This window comes from Phymastichus coffea, unplaced genomic scaffold (assembly GCF_024137745.1).
Source record: "Phymastichus coffea isolate CEN01 unplaced genomic scaffold, Cenicafe_Pcof_1.1 PCOF00084, whole genome shotgun sequence".
Classification (NCBI taxonomy): Eukaryota; Metazoa; Arthropoda; class Insecta; order Hymenoptera; family Eulophidae; genus Phymastichus; species Phymastichus coffea.
This window is the reverse complement of record NW_026706895.1, coordinates 976,732-996,973: the sequence shown is the minus strand read 5'-3', so window position 1 is coordinate 996,973 and position 20,242 is coordinate 976,732. Positions and strand designations below refer to the sequence as shown.

Genomic DNA, 20,242 nt, shown 5'->3' with positions numbered 1-20,242 from the left:
CATAGTGGCTGTTTACGAGCCATTGTTTATCAGAATTTTCATAAGTTTATTTCGAACGCAAACTTACAAGAAAAAAAGGAAAATTGAACTGCGCAACGGAAACATTTTTCAATGAGGCTTATCTCTTTAGCAGCATCATGTTTGTGCGTGCGCACGGCAATTTTTTCCATACGTCCTGCTGATGATGACATCTCGAGTGTATTAAATGAAAATTCAATTACTTGCTCAACAGGCGAGTTGCTAAGGAAAAAAGCAACTAATTAAATGGCGAGGGCGCGTGTACGGACAGTGGTGCGGTACTATCAGTGACAAAAATCAGAGCGTCGGATAGCGTAAGGCTCCCAGCTCGCGGACAAAAGGTCGAAAAAAAAGAGCGAGCGAGCGTGTCCCACGCACTAGATAGACGCAGGTGTAGCCTGCGAGTCGCAGGGGAGTATACACGCGTGGGTGACGACTGGTAAGGTGGGGGAGAAGGGACACGCAAGCGACAAGGTCAGTCGAGGCTATAAGAGCACCTGTCAGCCCAGTCGCCGAGTTCGGTGAAGTGCGCGCCAAGTTTCGCCGCTGCAGTTGCCGCCACGCGCGGATACAGTTCGGTGCGTGCATGGAGACTTCTCAGCTTTGTGGATTTTGTGCTGATTACGATTGTTGACCGGAGTACACCTTTCGCATTCGCGTTTGAACAATTAACTGTGGTGAACTTTTCTCAAAATGGTGAGTGGGTGCTCTTCTTTTATTATTATTCAATAACAATTATTACAATATTGGACAATCACTATCCATATGGCGTGTCAATATCAATTTGTCTAGTGAAAAATACTTATTTCAAAGCCTTATATACCTGCTATATCGATAGCAGCTTTCAACAAATTAACTGAAGGTTGAAACGAGATATTATGACTTGTATTATATTTGTCAAGTTACGTACAGCTTTGTGTAATGGGATTGCATGTTTACTAAATATACTCCACTGGGTTTCAATTAAATTGAATATCCACACTAATATTTTTAATAACTATGTATTATTCAACCTTTTCAATTAATAAAATATCGAGACAAAAGCATACATTTCGGTACGTGCGCATCATTCTCGTGTTTGTATCGTGCATGTCATATGCATCATAATTAAATGGTTTTTTTGTTAACTCAGTAACTTTCCAATCAGTCTCTATGTACACTCATGCTCTTTTAATTAGCGTAATATAATCAATCGATGACGTTAACTGTAATTTACGAATAGAAAACGAGTTGGAAATAAAAGTTTTTAAATATTTCACAATTTCAAGTGAGAAGCATTGCTTACATTTTCATGTAATGATTTTTAAAAGCTTTAGCATTTATTTTTGATAATTTGTGGTGTTTAAACAGTTACATATTGATTCTACTAAATCTACTGTTTGATATAACTACACTTGACTAAAATCATTGAAATTCGCTTATCCGAAACTCATCGACCTGGAAATGCATTGAAAAATAATGGCACTCGAGCGGAATTGCAATTCGTTAAATTTTTATTCAGCTTCAACAGTCAATTAAAATCGTTGAAGTATCGACGAAACAGAAAGACAAGCACACTGCGCAACTCTGCCTAATTGGCACTAGTGGAGCGGTTATGGGTCTTGTGGGTCGTTTATTTTGGCTTAGCGCCCTGCCCAAAGCCAAAAAGGAATAGCGAACGAGTCTTGACTTCTCTTTTTTTTTGTTCTTATCCACTGCGCCCTCGCTTTCATCCTAAGGCGCGCAAAGAAGATAGTGGATTTTCGAGCGTAAATCAAGCTGCTGCATAAAGACCTCGGCACTAATGAATAAGGATCTCAAAGGAAAAGTAGCAAAAATTGCTCGGTGAAAATTGCCTACTTTCATTTCCTCGTGTGCGTTTTACGGTCGATTGGTATCATCAATTCAGTCACGAGTTGTCAGATTTACCGTCATGAAAGTTCGAAGAATTGCAAATTGTTTCTCCACTTGACCACCTGAAGCAACTGAAAGTGAGAAGCGCATTAAAATATTTGCAGATTCTATTTTGAACCTTTTAATCTTCTTCAAATTTAGTGTACTGTGACAATGGCAAGGATTTGCGGAAGCTCGTGGTTTCACCCTCCTTGGTTTTTCTTTTGCCGGCTCCTCATCCAGCTGTATCGGGCTCTAAAGTAAACCCAATCGATCCGGGAACACACTGTGGTATTCCTTCGAGTTAGGTCGAGTTTTGTCGATCGGGCAAACTCTCTTGCTGCGATGTCCGTTTATTCTGCAAAGCTTTTTCCTCTCTTTGACTTGTCGGAGATAGGACATGATGGCTTTTAAATTACTACCCTATTGGCCCTCATCTCGCTTCTATTTTCGTATCTCTATGCAATTTCTGGCCGTTAGTATCGTAATCTCATTGCGATCTCGAAAAATGAACTCGCGACATAATCTCAAAATTTACGGTGGCGATGAACTGTCAACGACTGGAGCCTGAAAAAACCCCGCGAAAAAAATAGTAATGTTGGTTATACGAATGGCATGAGTTTATTGCCACAGCTAATGAAAGGGCGAATCGCAATTGATGGCATAATAAAACGCAGTGATATTCAAACGACGAATTCAATAACGCTGCAACCTTGGCACGAGAATCCGGTGGCGCGCAGTGAGCGGCGCGGGCGAGAAAAGCGAACGCGCACGCACACGCAGATAGACGCGGGAACCGGAAGATCCGGCGCGCTTCGTAATTTCATCGTCCGGCGAAAGCTCGCGCTCGCGCGTTAACCGCAGGCCGTATAATTACCATGCGCGCACAAAAGCGCGCCAAGTTAGCGTGTCTCGCAAAAGCCTATACGGGCAAATCGACGAAATACGTGCGCGCGCGTGTGTGTGTGTGTGTGTGTGTGTGCTCCAAACGAATGACCGGCAGCAGGCCTATATGACGGATTTTACTATCGGTCGGTCCAAGCAGCGCCCAGGAAATGGCCCTTTATCAATCGTAACTTTTGTTACCGCTGCGCGCGTTATTAAAGTATTTTCGCCATTTCGCGTTTGCTTGCCGTAATTATTGCCAGGGAAAAACTTGCCCTTTCTTTTCCCATCGCCACTGCTGTTTTCTTTTGCAGAGACATGATAAAAGAGACTGTTTCGTAGTACTAGTATGTTTATTCGGCAGTGACCTTGGAATGCTCTACTTTTTATGGAGGAATTTTCCGGCGTCTAATCATTCTCAAACGTATGCATATTGTATGGAATTGAAATGGCAGCAAGTTTACTCGTACGATGTAACTTACGCGGAGCGTACTTTCACTGCTTGCATAATTAAATGCGTTGTATTTCCATTCTAAATGGAATTAAGGACTTGGCTTTATGCGCTAGTTAGCCAACCCAATTTTCTCTGCAAACTGTGGTACTGGTTCAATCAAAAGTAGATAAACTTTAACTGGAAATCGAGTTTACGTTGCTGCGTCGATGTTTTTAACGTACATCATTAGTTGGCGCTGGACGGTATCATGTCTATTCCGTGACGAGCGTTGTTTTCGAAATCAGTGGAGAAAAATCAATTGGCATACGGACATCGCTGTGGTCAGTTCTGATTTTCAATGACAATAGATTGTTTTTAAAAGAATTCAAATTAGGCAGCTACAGGAAATTCATGCTCGCATACCATAACTCACTTGCCTGACACTGGGGTCGCTGCCGGCTATCTTGCTCCTCTCCAGCAACATTCGTTCGAAAATTCAATTTGTCAGGACTTGAATTTATGTGCTTTATGGAAAACTCTGGTAGCCTCTGGCGAGCTTGCCCGGCTAAAAATTTTATGTAGAAATTCGGAAGATATATATCTCTTTATTTTTTCTTTGTCAACGCCCGGTAGAAATTTACAACAAAGATTAAGTAAGAAATACAGCGGACACACAATTTCGCGCCTGATCACCCTACGGCTTTCTCTCCATCTCTCTCTCTCTCTCTCTCTCTCTCTCTCTCTCTCTCTCTCTCTCCCTCTCGGGTTGCGAATAAACGAGGCCGTAATTAAGCCGAAAACAACGTTAGCAGGTGGCCGGTGAGAGTTCGCGCGCACGACAGAGCTTGCGCCTGAAAATACAAGAAGCTCGACACTTGCAGCGGCGCGCAAATGTGCGGCTGAAATAAAATATAATAAAAATGGCAAAGGGACGAGTGCGAGCGCGCGCGTGTTTTGACAAAAAAGGAAGTACATTGTGGTGTGAATAATGGGGCAGGTGAGCCGCGACGGGATCCCAAGGGGCCATCCAGGCCATTGTACGCTCTCGCTCTTTCCCTCACACCTGACGTCATTTCCGCTCGCGAGCATTATTTTGCCATGGACGCTGGTCCGATGCATATTCGTGCACTACGAGGCCAGAGCGCTCTGGTATATGTATGCTAGTGATGACTGTGCTCTGGGATAGCGAATTGAATTCCACTTCGCTAGACTTTTAATTACGTCAAGTAGGCGAATGTCATTCGCCCGTCTAAATTACTTCTTTCAAGCTGCATTTACGAGCTTTCTCAATTTGCAATGCCTTTCCGTCTCCTGTTGACCGCTGTCGTCATATATTAGCGTCACGAAACCCTTATAATTGTTCTCTACCTTTAACGTATCGTCAGCCTACGCGAAAAGCCAGCAAAGCTAACATTTTATCTCTCACTCTCTCGCTAGCCAAAAAGGAAAAAAAGAGAAGAGTTTCACGTTCTCCGGCAATTATTTTGCAGTGAAGCTCTTAAGCGTTACAACTGCGTTGTATAGTGATATAATGCACAACTAGCTGCAGGAGAGGTCAGCTCTTTGTGAATTTTTCCGCGAGCGCAGACATCATTTCCGCTCTTTTTATCCGCATATCTCTCTCTCTCTCTCTCTCTCTCTCTCTCTCTCTCTCTGGCTGCCGCTCGAGTTAATAAACTACACCCCTGCGAGCAAGGAGAAAAAAAAATCAGAGAGCGCGCGTGGGTAATAAAAAATGAGGCATCGCAAGATTTATGCGATGTAGCAGAGAGCACTTGACGCGCTACGTGTTATAATCGAGCCTTTTAATCTTTGCCAGCTATATTCAACCCCCTCGTCAGCCATACGCGCTGCCTCTCGATTTCGGCTTTGTGTTGTCGATGATTATCGGTCGATGCGAATATCTTGATTTGCGCGCAGTTGATGATTCAGCCTTGAAAAGAGTACTCGTTCGAGTAGCTATTCATAGAGTCAAGTCTAAATATATAAGATCCAGTACTACATCGTCAAACTAAATTCAATTCACCCTTGGAAATCCTCTGTGGTCGTTTGCATAATCGTCTATCCTACGATAGCATCGCTATAAAAAAGAATAACACTCTCTTAGCTTGAGCGACGTTATGTCAACTATCCAATAAATCAACGACTCTCGCGCGAATGGTAAATATGCGAAGCTTGCGCAAGAACAATGCGAGCTACGCTCAAAAGAGATAATCACGAGGCGCGAAAGGAAGAGCGACTCGCTCGGGGAACGAATGGGAGCTGTAAAGGAATTGCACTCCTTAATAGGAACCGTTCGTTTCCTGTTGTCACGAAATGGCCCTTTAAGAAGCTCCTTCGGCTATTATTGCAACAATCACCTTTCCCTGCAGTTAAATTACCTGGAATTAAAAGGAAAGGAAAGAGAAGAGGAGCAAAAAGAAGAAATTACCCTCGTAATAAGGTACTTTGTCCTTGTATCTCTTTTTTTTCTTTTACAAAGATCTCTTCATTTCGAAGAAACAATTACTCGGCGCGAAGGGTAAAACTACTTAAGCTCGAGACTTCATTTTACTCTCGCTCTCTCGCGCGATTTATTGTTTGCTCTGGAGGAGATTGGAACGTAATCCCGTGCGAAAATATTTCGACATTTATGCTTAAGCACTCTATCGGCCTTATAACGGAGAAAGTTTTTTTGGCATTTTCATTTAAATTTGTAATTTCGCGAGGGCAAAGTCGCTATTGCAGCCCGTCGCTTGTAAATAACTCTTGTCCCGCCTTTGCTCTCATAATTAAATAAAAATCGCGCGCGAGCTTACAAGTACTTGAAAAATGCTGTCTGCACTCGATCTGCGCAAGAAACAGTCGGCGAATTATGAGCATCCCCAGCTTATCCTCGTTAGATTCGTGGGAGCATAGGCCAAGAGCTCTAATTCTCGTCTTTAAACTTTATGGCCAACAACAATGGCCAAACTTAACGAGATCCTGAGTTTTATCTGCTTGGCCCAGCTACCGCTCCTCCGTTGTTTGTCTCTTACTCGGAAAAAGATGGCGAAAAAACAACGCAAACTCTATTGTCACCTATTAAACGATTCCTTCAGGGATCAAAGCTTGTAAGCCTTGATGAATCAATTTATAATTTATCAAGGCTTACAAATTCGAAACTATTCAATCCTTTGTGTGTCCGTATATCTTGCGAAAAAGAAAAAAAAAGAATTTTTACGTTAAAAAAGTGCCAACAACTTTTACCCTCGCATAAAAAGCAGTTAAGAGAAAGCCGAAAAGTCCTTCGCTCGTAAAAGTAATCCGTCGACTTTCAACAATAGTGCGAGCCTCGCCGGAAAAAAAGCAAAAGATCCTATCGAGCCTTTGGATTTTCCATTTGGAGTAGCCACTGGCGCACCGAGCATTAACGACATTCCACGCGCCGCCGATGATCGCGTGCCTGAACGACAAAGCCGGAACTGACGCAAGAAATTCGCTACAATGAAAAATGAAACCATGATAAACAAAAAAGACCGAGCGTGTTATTTATCCATTATAGTTGATCAATGCTAATTTATTTTTTCTGGCTGAAAATACGCCTTACATGAAACTATGAGATATATATATATATATATATATATATATATATATATATATAATTCAGATTTTGGTGTAATAAATTAATCAAGCTGTCTAGGTGTGCACTGCCGCTCATAAAGAAAGCTCATGATTATGAATGTCCCCTGCGGCAACAGCAAGCATATTCGCTGCGACGCACTGTCAGCACTTGAATTTTATATTCCTTTCATTTAAATTCAAATAAGCCCTTTTTTTCGATGAACATGCAAGAACGAGGGAGGACAAAGTGTAGTGCTTGGATAAAAGAGGCGCGGCGGGGAAACGGAGCGAAAGATATCGCGGAGCTGTTTCGTCACACATTGTTGCGCGTCTTTATACCACGCAAAAGCCTTCCGGTCGCAAGTTCACCGAGCGGGGACAAAGGTAAGCTTAAGCAGCGTGACGTTTGTGAGAGTAAAAAAAAATTGAATTTTCAACTCCACTTCGTGTATATCTATTTTTTCAAAGCTCAAATCTCTCTTGCGTTTCCATTGAAAATGCTAGGCAAATGACCGCGTGCGCGTACAAAGGGATAAACGGTAGTCCACATAGCTTGGTTACGACAAAGGCGTTCGAAAATTATATTGACAGTAGATTTCGTAGCGATTTACATTCAAAATTCGGTTATAAGCCTCGACATATCTGCGAAAGATGAGCGAAGCGCGGCGCGAGCTGGTCGGTCGGGGGATGAAAGGCTTGGCTTCGCGGCTTTTGTCGCGTAATTTCTTTGTTAATCCACCGATGAGTTTCGAGCGGCGGCGGCGACGGCGGCGGCGGCGAGCGAAGATTGAATTTCCTGCCGAACGGACGGATTATCGGGAAATTGATTTATTCCGCGGGGCTATTTCAGTGCTCTGACTTTGTAAGTAAGTTCGTTAATTTTCACGGTAATGCGATAACTGACAGAGGAAGAGAAAGAAAGAGCGCACGCGAGAGAGAGAAAGAGAAAATACTTCTGGACCAATACATTGTCCGAATAATCGAGTTTTTAATTTGATTGCCTGATCAGCGAAGTATCCATCGTTTCCATCGATGCGTATTCATGAAATTCTGAAGCATCCATCGCAAGGCAAATGATCATTCAGCCCAACAATAATCTACGAAACAATCGTCGTGGCTGTACTCCACGCATAATACATTGGCTGCTCGCTCGTGTGACGGTCTACGCCCAGCCGACCGAAGCCACCGCTTGAGTCAACTCCTGCTTGAACAACACCGTTTGGGCGCGCACGCGTGAATTACCCTCGACATGCATTATGTATTTCGTTATAGGGGGACTCGCTGTGATGAGATGCTCGACGTAATTTTACGTGGATTTTTAATTAGGCAAATTTTCAATCTTTTTCCCTTATACCGCCCGTGTAATTGTATATTGTAGGTCTAGCAGCGTTTATGTAAAATTGCCGAGATGAATGAGGATAATATTTGACGTTGAATGTGAAGAGGATTTTCCTTGAATTTTTATAATAAAAGTTGTTTTATACATAACTGATAATAAATGGAACTTTAGATAGACACAAGTTTTACAATACGATTAATTTTAATTATAATTTCATGTTTTATCGTGATCAGGTGAAAACTTTTGTTATGAAATATGAATAATTTTATCGACACCACCTGCGAACATTGTATTGTACTATTTTTTTTATTTAAAAATCATCGTTATAAGCAAAAATAAAGTAATAGCGTGATTTTTTTAAAGCAAAGTCTAATAAAAAAAAGTCAGTAATTAACTTGAGCTAAGAAGCCCAGAGCTCTTATATTTATGGGTATCGTTAATACATAAAATATTTGAGGCTGGCCGCAACCGAAAAGAAAAACCTGGGGAGAGAGAGAGAGAGAGAGAGAGAGAGAGAGAGAGAGGAAAGAAAAAAAGCAGCGGAAGAGGAAACATTACGAGAACTGAGGCGCACCTGAGCGAAAAATAAAGCAGCACGGTTGGCTCTTCCTCGCGTGTAACAACACAGTGTTTTCGGCAAGAGGAATGGCGTGGCCGTGTCGCAAGCTCTAGGGCGCGGCTCGTGTTTCGTGGACGCTCTCTCTCCCTCTCGCAGAAAGTGCTTTTCTGCTAATGGCGCCGAGAGCCGTCTAATGGATTTATGTCTTTATCTTGCTCGCTCTTACTCACCGAACAATTTTCCGACGTGCCAGTAAACGTTGGAGATTTGAGTTTTCTCGGAGCCTCGGTCAAAAGTCCGTCTCTTATTCACGCTCCAGCGGCACAAGTCCGTACGCGTGCTTCGTTCCGCTCGTCGATACCTGCTCGCTCACCTGTTTATCGAGCCTCGTATAAAAGGCGCACACACTCTTACCTGGGCTACGCGTCTGGCGCCTGATCGTCGAGCCATGCCAAAGTGATGCGGCTTTTCGACCAAGGAAAGAGGATGAGCTCGTACGGCTCCCTTTCGGCCGTAGAGTAGCGCGTTTGAGACCGCTCAGCCCCTCGGTCGCGCTGAAAGCCGACGGGGAAAAATGCACGATAATCAATTGGTCGCGAAAATTTGGAGCCTCGTCGGGAGATAAAATCTTGATGAAACTGACGAATCTCGGGATCACAGCGTATTAATGACGCTGCTCGCCGCCGTGCGTATAAAATGCGCGCCAAGTGATTAATAAACAAAAATGATTTACATCGCTCGAGGCCGCGCTTTTGCATCTTTCTCAATTATTCGGTAATCACTGCGGGGAAAAAGTATTATGCGCGAGCCAGGCATCATGCATTCGCTTGATTAAAAATTGATAACGCGTTGTAAAAGGCGCGGTCGGCTCCCTCGGTTCTTTGTTCGCGGGTCGCTGACTGATAAATGCAATATTCACGAGTAGCTCAATGCCGGAAAAATTCATCGGCTTGGCGGCGTCAATAGCCGCTGTACTGCAGTGGTTTTAATTAAAAATGACGCATCCGTCGATATATTTCTCTTGCGAGCAACTTGCAGCGTACTGAATTCGCGTGCGCCGTAAAACAGGCTCGTATAACGAGATCGCGGCGCTCGGCGAGTGGCGCGACAAATCTCCGCGATATCGCATATTTTCGCTTTCGCGCACCATAACTTGTTTATTCGCTAGCTCTCTCTCTCTCACTCTGTCTCTCTCTCAATGGCATTATTCACTGGTTTCACGCGAGTCCAAGTTAAATTTAGCCAGTCGTTATTGCTCGTTCGGCCAATTATGGAAATGCTCGTAAATAATTTGGCTGCGCGCGAGGGAAGGCAGAGTAGAGAGGCAGCGCGATGGCAAGCGCATAAGCAAGGATTTCGGATCGGCAAATTAATTCGCGACATTGATTATGAGCGTATGTTTGGCCAGGGCAATTATCGAGCGAGTTGGTCGCCCGTCGACGAGCGACGCATGCACGGTCTAACGGTCAATCCACTTATCCCCCGCTCTTAGTCTCTCGCTTCTCTCGTTCACTGGGAACAACGTATTTGCCTGTTACGGGCTGCTGACCGGATCCAATTTTCTCCGCCATCGTCCAAGTCTCGATATGGGTCCGGAGTACTCGAGCAGTAGCACCAGCAGCAGCAGCCCTCTGCGAACAAAATTTTAGCGGCTAATTCGCTTGTACGACGCCGCCAGCTTTTTATTGGCGTGTCTGTGAGCAAAAGCTCTCTCCGCCTCTGGGAGTACATGCACAGTCTGCCTATCCTCGCGCTGCCTCCCGGAAAATACGGACTTAACGTGCTAACTGTAATTGGGTGCTAGTCTACACGTAAAATCCCAAACTTGCGCAGCTCTTCTCTTCTATCTTTACCAATTACACACTTTTATTCAATAGCTTTTTAGTACTGCTTTATGCATTTTATACTTTTCTTATATTTATATAGCGCAGTATCTACTCAGGTTAACTGTTGTGAATTTGAAAAACAATGAAATATGTTGTTAATCCTCCTTCTGGTGACCTCCGGACAAATTTCAACTAACCGCGACCAACAAAATGAGCAATAAGATTGCGAAAAAGTTCCTCTTATGACAAGCGTGTAGCATCAAGAGCCGTCAGCTGGGAGTGTAGCGGCTCCTGTAATCCAGCGACTGGAAACTAGTTATAGCGGAGGGTCTGAGATCGGGAACCACTGTTGGTGTAGGCTCCCCACGTTGACTGGGCGTCAGCACTAAGCTCGCCATCAATATGGCCACCCTGGCGGAGGCCGGGGCGGCCAGGTTAGCTAAGGAGAGGCGAACCGAGCCAGAGGGGAAACCCAGCAGCCAAAAGTCTCCGTGGCGGGCAGTAGTGGGATCGCGCCCGGGAGTTGGGACTGCAGCGACAGCCTGGTCAATACGATTCGACCCATAACTTTTTTATCATTTTTTACGTTTTTCCCCCGCTCTACGTTATTTTTCCGAGCAGCTGGCAGAAAAAAAAAACAACTGCAACGTTTTTTCGCAAAAACAATTTTTTGAGAACCCTGACGCTTTTACTGCTGACGCGTAAAATGTCAAGTGACTCACGTTGCTTGTTGACCGTAATCTGATGCTTCTATAATGATACTGAACATTAGTCAGAAAATTAAAAATAGTATAATATACCTGTTTAATTATTGTGATAAGATTGAACAGTACAATTTGTGATGATGATAAGAACAAAATAAATATTTTAAATACAATACAAAAGTATTTCGACATTGAATTGTAGTTTCAATAAATTTGTCTACCTAAAAATAATTGTGAACTATTCACAATGAAATAATGTGGATTATATAAAGAATTATAAAAAAATTATAGGGAATATGTTTTATTACAGATTTTCAAAGAAACAGCACTATTATTTTTGCTTATCGCTGTACACCGGAGCAGAGCTGATTCCGAAGAAGAATCAACAACACCGACACAGCCGTCAACAGCAACATTGGGCACATTATTTCGGCAAGCACGTTCCGAGCGTTACTACCCAAACAGCGGCTCGTCTGCGAGCGGATATGGCGAGGATACCTTAGCAGCTTCGCGAAGCGATACTTACGAAGGGCGTGACTCCGGTTACTTCGACCCGAGATGTATCACTTGCGACCCCAACAAAACGCCCGCCACTGCGGCTGCTGCCAGCATTCCCGAAACGAGAGAGTGAGTTAGCGATCTTGTCACCAAAGTAGATAGATGGCGTGTCACTGCGCAAAGCGTGAGAAATGTGCAGGGAAAATTAAGAGCCAATCCAACCAAATTTTAGGTCTCGATTTATAAGTAATTCTATCGAGTACGAATGATCGATTAAAAATAAATGTTCTCCTCGTTTTATCAACTCTTTAAAATTTTTCTATTCTTCTAATTCTTCTTACTTTCTGACTTTATGTATGATAAATATATATTATTTATTGCAGCCCTTACAGAATGTATAGGCCTAGACCAAAGTATAACGAGTATTACGAAGACGACCAATACGGAGCTACCGACGATCGCCGGTACCGTGATCAATATCGAGATCAGTACCGAGGTCCATACCGAGACCCGTACCGGGACCTATATGATTCGTATTATGATAGAGCAAGATCACCTAATTATGACTATCGACAATACGACCCTTATGCCAAAGGCAATGAGCTTTTCAGACCTTCGACCTACAACGACCAAAGGTGAGAAATCGAGGTACTTAAATGAAAATGACATCACTTACTGACTCGGATAAAATTGATTTTTTTTTATAGTGTTGGTAGGTATGATCCTTACCAACGAGATCCATACTACAGGGACAGACCACTCATGGACCGACCAATCAATAGGCCGCTGATGGAGCGTCCTCGTGATCGTCCTGCCGAAAGACCGTATGATCGTCATTGGGATCCCCACTACGATCGTAATTATGAAAATTATGATCCAGCTTACACTTACCCAGAGGATGATTATGATCGTTACGGGCCACAGAGGAGGCCGCCTTATGAAGAGTATGGCCCGCCAAAATATAACCGCGGTGGTAGTAACCGTGGATATGGGCGATACGATGCAAGATATGACAGGTACGACCCGTATGAGAGGAGTATGGGTAGAAGACCATTAAACTATGACGACAGGTAGACAATTGTTTATCGGTTGATAGTGTCATTGCTTTTTGGAAACAATTTCGCAAACACCAATTCAATCACCAGATACGACGGCAGATACGGAGGTAGCAGAGGACCAGGTCCTGATCAATCTCGAGGTTACTATGGAGGTGGCTACTCGTCCGGAGGAGGTGTAGACCGACCAATTTACGCTAGTGCTTGGAACTACGCTGGAAGCAGCCGGGACAACTGGAGGGATGTGAATCGAGATCGTGATCGCGATCGCGATCGTGACCGTGATAGGGACCGAGATCGCGATCGAGATTATGTGTAAGCTACTTATTAGATTTTTTATTCAACTGCTGCATCTTTTTCAAAAGTGTTTTTATGTTTCATCTAAAATATTATATTTTCTAAAATGGAATAGCTACTATGGGCCAAAGAATTATTATTATGATAGTACAGCTGCACCAGGTGGCTCGCGAGGCACCAGTTATTACGACCGACCCGAATCCTCGACTAAGCCAGACACTGATCGCGACAAGCCAACCAACTCACCTCAAACTCAAGACACCAAAACCTACAAGGATTAAGGGACTAAGCCGGAAAAACACTTTCAGATCTCACTGATCCGTATGGGACATGTTTATTTGTGATACTCTCGCAAGGAAATAGTATACTTTGATGATCAATATACTCATGCGATCTACTTTAAACAAATATATTTAAAATTTATTTTTTCCTCTCAACATTGAACATCATTGTAGTCATATTGTCATAGAGCTGTCTTGATCATTCTTCAAAAGATAATCTGTTACATATCATAAACGAATTAAGCAAGACTGTACGCAATACGCAATATGTTAATAATTCTGATTTATTTAAATTAATTTAATTAAGACAAGTGGTTTTTAAAGATAATTAATTAGTATTCTCCAATTTTTAAGCTTCAAGCTATTGGCATTGAAAATTATCAAAAGTTACGATATAGCTATAGAATCGTAGCTTCCAGCTACAAATAACGTAAATAAGTATGTATTTAAATTAATAGTGATTTACGGATTGTCAAACTGATGCATGTATGACATTTTTCTTTCTTTTTATCTCGAGAAATTTTTATATATAAGAAATTTTTATTAATAAGCGACAAATAATTTAGTAAGAATACAAAATATTAAGTAAGAAATTATGTAGCAAAGTGATATATATCGAAACCAATTGTCATGCTGAGAGTGTGTGGCAATTTTTTTTTCCAACTGTTTTATATTTAATAAGTTATAAGTTTTAAATTTTTGTACCAAATAATCAATTTGAATAAAATAATCATCAATGCAGTGTTTGTTTCTTCTACAGCCTCATCATTTGAAGAGGCTTAAAAAAGTTTTAGCTACAACGCCAAATAATTAATTCAAATCTCCATAGAACAATAGTATTTGTTTCATGATAACCGTTTTACCTTATTTTTTATTTCAATCTTTAAAAGGTAGAACAAATAAATCCATGCAGTTGAATTTCAAGAAAGCAAAGTCGTCTAGGAAGAATGAGGAAATAAAAAGAAATGATGGAATACATGATCCAAGAAAAAGCTAAGGTAAGATTTCAGTAAGAAAAAAGGTCAGTTATGAACAAAACTGAGATTTATGTTTTTCTTTCGGGCAGGTATTGCAAAGCATTGATTTACATCAAGAAACGTACGACATTCGCCATCGTTGAGTATGTAAGCTCGAAACTTTATGTATATAGTAGCAAGTTAAGGACAAAATTAGTTTCTAACTTTTTTCAACTCCACGGAAATTGAAATTTGTATTATTGATGCATCATTGTCAACGGAATCAAGAAGTTTCATTGGACAACGTTTTCAGAACTTCATCATGGAAATCTCATTAAAAGTTACTTGGCTTTTTCAAACTAGTTATGTGTACAAGTTTAGCTGAAAACTTGCAAGTTATGACAATATTTGCCTTTAAGTTTTTATCTACGCTTGTACTAATTTTAATTGCACACATTTAATTTACTTGCCGAACTAATCAGCGATGTTATAAATCAAATAATCTTCATTACCAATAGTATTTGACGCTTTTTCGGTTGAGAAATACATTTCCAAGAAAGACCTCGATAAAATATGAAAGATGCCATCTCGGAATAAACAGCAGGGTCAGGGGAGATTGAAATGAGCACCGACTGGTTTCCCCATTATTTTTTTATCTCGACCGAGCCAAGAAAGCGTCGCATGCAAATCTCAATGGAAGTCGCTTTTACGGCTCAGTATTAAATTGTCGAAGGGCTGCGGAGGGAAGATGAAAGGGAGGGAAAGAAGGGAAAGGGCTCCCTTGCAAGAAGTCGCTCTTTTTGCACGGGTAATAAACCAAGGGTAGAGACATTCAGGTGTGCGCACGAAATCTGGCTATAATTTCGTGGCTTTCGGCGATCCCATTTTCGGCTCTGCTACCCCTCTTAGTTCCTAAAATTTACTCGCAGTAAATTGCACGCAGAGTATTATGCGATCTTTGCTATCGTTGAGAGTATTAATAAATTTGAATTTGAATTTTGAAAATAACGATCATATGTTTTTTATCTGTAATAAGTGAGGATTGTGGTTAATTTAATTTGCACGAATACCGTCATTATAAAAGCAGCAATGGAAATTTTTTATTCTAGAACCGGTAGGTAACCAATATAATTAATGTAGAGATTATCCAACCGTGCTTTATGAAGTGATGAATCTTCGGATAGACTTTTTAATGTTAATTTTTTCACCAATTACTAAATGGCCCAGATACTTTGAAAAGCTGCTTAAAAGCTTGATACGTACAAGTTTGAAAAATAAAATTGATTTAAGTAGTTAAAAAAGAGTTAAAGTTCTCTTCTCAAATAGAGTCTGTCATTCAAGACAGAGAAATATTCCGTTTACTTTTCGCGCACATATTATTCGGATGACAAACTGTTCTCATACGACTAGGACGCAGCATTATTAAACATTGATTACGAATTCACTTTTGATTGCAGTTGAATGTGCAAATGATTTCTCTCGCAACCGTCCTTTTCAGTCAGAAGCTCGTCTTCCTTTCACTTTCACCAGGTAAAACCCACAGAGTAGAAAGAAAAAGAAGGAAAGAGCAAAGAAAAGTACGACCAATCAGGCTCCAATCGCGGCCGATCATAAGACGCGCTGCGGAATCGCGCGATCTAAATGCTAATGAGCTCCAACTGGTTCTTTGTGCATAAGATATCGCGTCTTGCCATCGTTATCGTCTATCGCAACCGACGGAAATTCCAGCGATATTGCAGATTTAATATCGATTGTCTCTTCAATATTTGCTGAGAATTGTGAGGTTCAAGTTGCTTCAAAGAAAGATGTCTGAAATCGACTTTAATTACCACGAGGAAACGATGGGGAGAGGCCAGTAATGAACGCTTATTTTCACCTGAGATAAGATTAGGTGTGTGCGAGGGGGTAATAAAGTGGAATTCGACGATCAGGCAGCCGATCGAATTCGGAGTTAATTCAATCTTGGTTGGTAACTACGCTCGAGGAAGACTAGTGGTGGCGATGGTGGTGGTGCCGTCGATGAGCTCGCGCGAAGCTCCGATGAATCTACCTTTAGGAGAGCTTCAAGGTTTGACGAGCTAATACGTTTCGCTTGTCTCGTCCTCACTTTCCAAATAAACTTCATTTATCCGTGTAGTTAAGGTGTTCTCGCTCAAAATTATTTACCATCCTTCGACCTCGATATTTGATTTTTAACGATTTTTCTCGCTTGACTTCTGTTGCTCGAGCAAATATGAGAAATCATAATAACCACAATCGTCCTGGTACTGGAATTCAAACAAAAAAACAGCAACAGTTATCTTTCATACGCGATTCGTATATCCTGTAAATCAAGCATGTCTGTCTGTCTGTCTGTCTATCTCACTCACTCTCTCTTTCGTATGTGTTTTCCCGCGGCAGACGTATAAAGAGCGCATCTCCAGAGAGAAGCTGCGCCGCAGGCTATTTGCATATCGACTTGTAACTTTTGCTTACAAGTCAGACAGCGGGCGAGCGTGCGCACGCGAGAGAGAGAGAGAGAGAGAGTTAAGAATTTGGCGGATATATCGCGGTGAAATCTCATCGCCTACACGAACAGGTGTTCCTCCGACAAGTATATCGCGCATTAGAATTGCATGAGGCAAGATGCGCAAGTTCTTTGTTTTTTCTTTTCCTTTTACTCTGCAGGCTGTTTGTTCGATGCTTTTTCTGATAGGAATACGAGGAAATGATGACGTTGCATACTTGCCAAGGAAATGGATATCATTTTATGTATTCATGCATTTCTGATCCTCCGTACGAGGGAAATTGCCGAGCTTGAACTTGAATTTCAGATAAATAATGAAATATTGGCAATTTCGTAATAAATGAACTGTTAGCATATATCCCAAAAGGGACAAACATTTATGATATAAGCTCCAAGATAGTGGCGTTAGCAACGTAGCCCCGGCACGCGTACTTGGTGCAATACAGCAAGCCAAGACGTTAGGTGCGACGGCACGGTGACACCTGAGTCCCGAAAACGAGCTCGTCGTCCGAAACAGCTTGGCAGCAACAGCTGCCTCGTGCGTATATAGCTGGAAGCGAACAATCGATGGAGTGCGCGAAGTTTGCCTCCGCGCCGAGGCGTCAGAGTGTGAGCGCAGCACTAATACTCGAAGCATAGGTAGGATATGTATACGTTGGAATATATCAGCAGTAACAAGGCACGATGTCGATAATCCATACGCCTAGATTGTACGCCGCAGTTTGCGGCCGTCTGGTCGTTGTTGTTGTTCTTGTTTGTTCCGCGAGTACACCCGTAGTTTGCCCAACCGAGGCAGTTCAGCCGTGCCCTACCCGAAGTTGGCACATGTAACACGTGTGCCTGTTAATACGACACCTAGCAGACTTTATAATTTATATCGTTACAATGGATTGTATTCCATCCAACCAGGCCTATAAATTAGTGCATTGCAACCAGCTTATCACGTTAATTTCATATTTTTCTAGTCATGCACATTAACGACGGCGTCAACAGCTTTATAATTGAACTTGCTCGCGAAACAAGCTTTTGATTTTGATGCAGCTCGGGAAAGAACTCGGGACATTTGAACAAAGCAAAGCAATCTTTGGTCTTCTGGTATTCACCGTGGCATTTCGATGTATTAGAAATCACGTGCTGTGTCGCGTGGCCCAGCCAAGTCGTCTTGTCCAAAACTTGCGAGTTGAAGAGCTTTAAGGCCAAGAAGCGCTGCTGCGACATGGATCAATGGCTTCCTCAGTGCAGTTTCTCGGACAGAGCTCCTCATTGAATTAACGAGCTCCGTCAAGATAAGGAACGTTCGACCGGTGCAGAATGGGCAGAGCCGATTGGGTTTTAAAGTAATGAAGTCGTATTGTGAGGTCGTACTGAGTGATTGCCTGGTGCAATGGTTTAAATTAAGTCTTTTTCCCCGAGCTTAACGTAGCGCGTTGAATTCTCACCCCTTCGTTGGATTAGAGAAAGTTTAAAAAATACTTGCTGCTTTGAATGACTATTTTTTTTAGTATTCGTGTAAATGGTGGTCAGCTTATTTTTTTAAAAAGTTACTTTTACAAGTTGGTTGCGTTGCTGATGAATAATAAAACAAACAGAATTCTTATCGAAGAGAATAAATGTTTTTCTTGATCTGTCATGAACAGAGAAAAGAGAACCTCGCGTAGACGCAAACTGAACAATTACAAACGTATCGCACCTCGCGAGTGTAATCGCCGTGAAAAACAGCACACACATGCCTTGGCCGAACGATATGACACAGTACACAGCAGCTTGTTATCGATAAAGAATTTACGAGGCGCCATGCCAGCCTGCGATCAGCACCATACACGTATACGCAGCTGCAAAACCGCAGTCATCGCCGCCAACAACGTGTCGTGCGACTGCTATATCGCGTCGAAAGGGGTCAGCTGTATTTTCGTAATGGAAGAGCTGAGTGTTCAACTTTTCAAATGTTATTCCATAAATTTACAATGCTCTAGTTTGCAGGGTGCTTTTGCAATTGTTTATTTGCCAGCTTAGCGGAACTATTTTTTAATAGACAAACTAAACTTTTATAAAATAAGAAACTCTGATATAAAAAGTTGCCCATAAAATTGAAAAGCATTTTAATTGCCTTCCATATTCTTCACGCATGAATATTGACATAAAGCACCGTTTATCACCTGACAGGGACAGCTACTTCGAGAAACGTCGTAGAAATCCCACGTGTGCACACGATAGGGATGGTTGTTGCGATAATAAGAAAAGAGGGAGGGGGGGCGTTTTACGGTGCTGTAAAACTGTACAGCCGAGGAAGGTCATTTCGCAACATTGCGCTTTTTCGATGATGCTTTGTAGCCTTTGCCGACGTTAGCGCGCTATGCTCATAATGGATTTTATGTGAGAACTTTTAATTTACGAGGCAGCGGTATGAAGACGTTGTGTAGATAAGACGCTTGGCTCTTAGCTACCAGAAACTCTTAAAATGAAACTTTCTTTTGTCTCGCATCGTTTTTCAAGAAATTGATTTTTTATGTCGGAGATAATATTACGCGTTTCTAATTTATAATGTGAAGACGGCATTAAATACGTAATAAAACTTTCTCAATGTTTTAAATAAGCATTTTCTGTATGATCTGTAACTTCGACTCCAGGCAATTTTCCTGCTGTATCGACGCTCAGCGCACCAAGCGCTGCTTAGTTCAGCTTCAACGCGAACGCGACGCCACGCGGCACCTTTTCATAAAAAAAAAATGACTTTCGCGAAAAATCGTCGCAAAGAGTTGATTCTTTTTGCCAACGGCTTGGAAAAATAACGTAAAGCAGGGGAAAACCGTAAAAAATGATAAAAAAAGTTATGGGTCGAATCGTATTGACCAGGCTGTCGATGTAGTCCCACTCCCGGGCGCGATCCCACTACTGCCCGCCACGGAGACTTTTGGCTGCTGGGTTTCCCCTCTGGCCCGGTTCGCCTCTCCTTAGCTAACCTGGCCGCCCCGGCCTCCGCCAGGGTGGCCATATTGATGGCGAGCTTAGTGCGGACGCCCAGTCAACGTGGAGCCCACACCAACAGTGGTTCCCGATCTCAGACCCTCCGCCATAACTAGCTTCCAGTCGCTGGATTACAGGAGCCGCTACACTCCCAGCTGACGGCTCTTGATACTATACGTCTACATAAGCTACACTTCCGATTTTTCTCATAACACTCCACATTTGTTCCATTCGCTCTAAAATTTTTAATTCGCTGCACTCTTGATCAGTTTCATTTTCAGACTTGAGAATTATTAAAAAAAATAGTTTTGGTCTTATTAATTTTTTTTACCGTTACCGGGATTTGAACCTGAGAGCCTCAGAGCCGCGTTAATACAGATGGAAGAGTAACATTTCAATTATAATTTACACAAAAATGAAAAAGTATGATCTATGTGATGACTGTTAAGATATTCGAGAATATCATC

The 20,242-nt window shown here is 42.2% G+C and overlaps 1 protein-coding gene across 2 annotated transcripts; it reads left to right on the top strand.

Moving 5' to 3' along the window:
• The first annotated feature begins 555 nt into the window (after positions 1–555).
• LOC131668849 (uncharacterized) lies at positions 556–14,053 on the top strand. 2 transcript variants are annotated; one of them, XM_058943313.1, is made up of 6 exons: positions 556–714; positions 11,529–11,845; positions 12,100–12,351; positions 12,424–12,732; positions 12,862–13,086; positions 13,184–14,053. In XM_058943313.1, the coding sequence occupies exons 1-6, from the start codon at positions 712–714 to the stop codon at positions 13,347–13,349; spliced, it is 1,272 nt and encodes a 423-aa protein (XP_058799296.1). In that variant the 5' UTR covers positions 556–711; the 3' UTR covers positions 13,350–14,053. The 2 variants fall into 2 exon arrangements, with proteins under 2 accessions (XP_058799296.1, XP_058799295.1); XM_058943312.1 differs by having other exon boundaries at positions 12,424–12,786.
• The last annotated feature ends 6,189 nt before the right edge of the window (positions 14,054–20,242 follow it).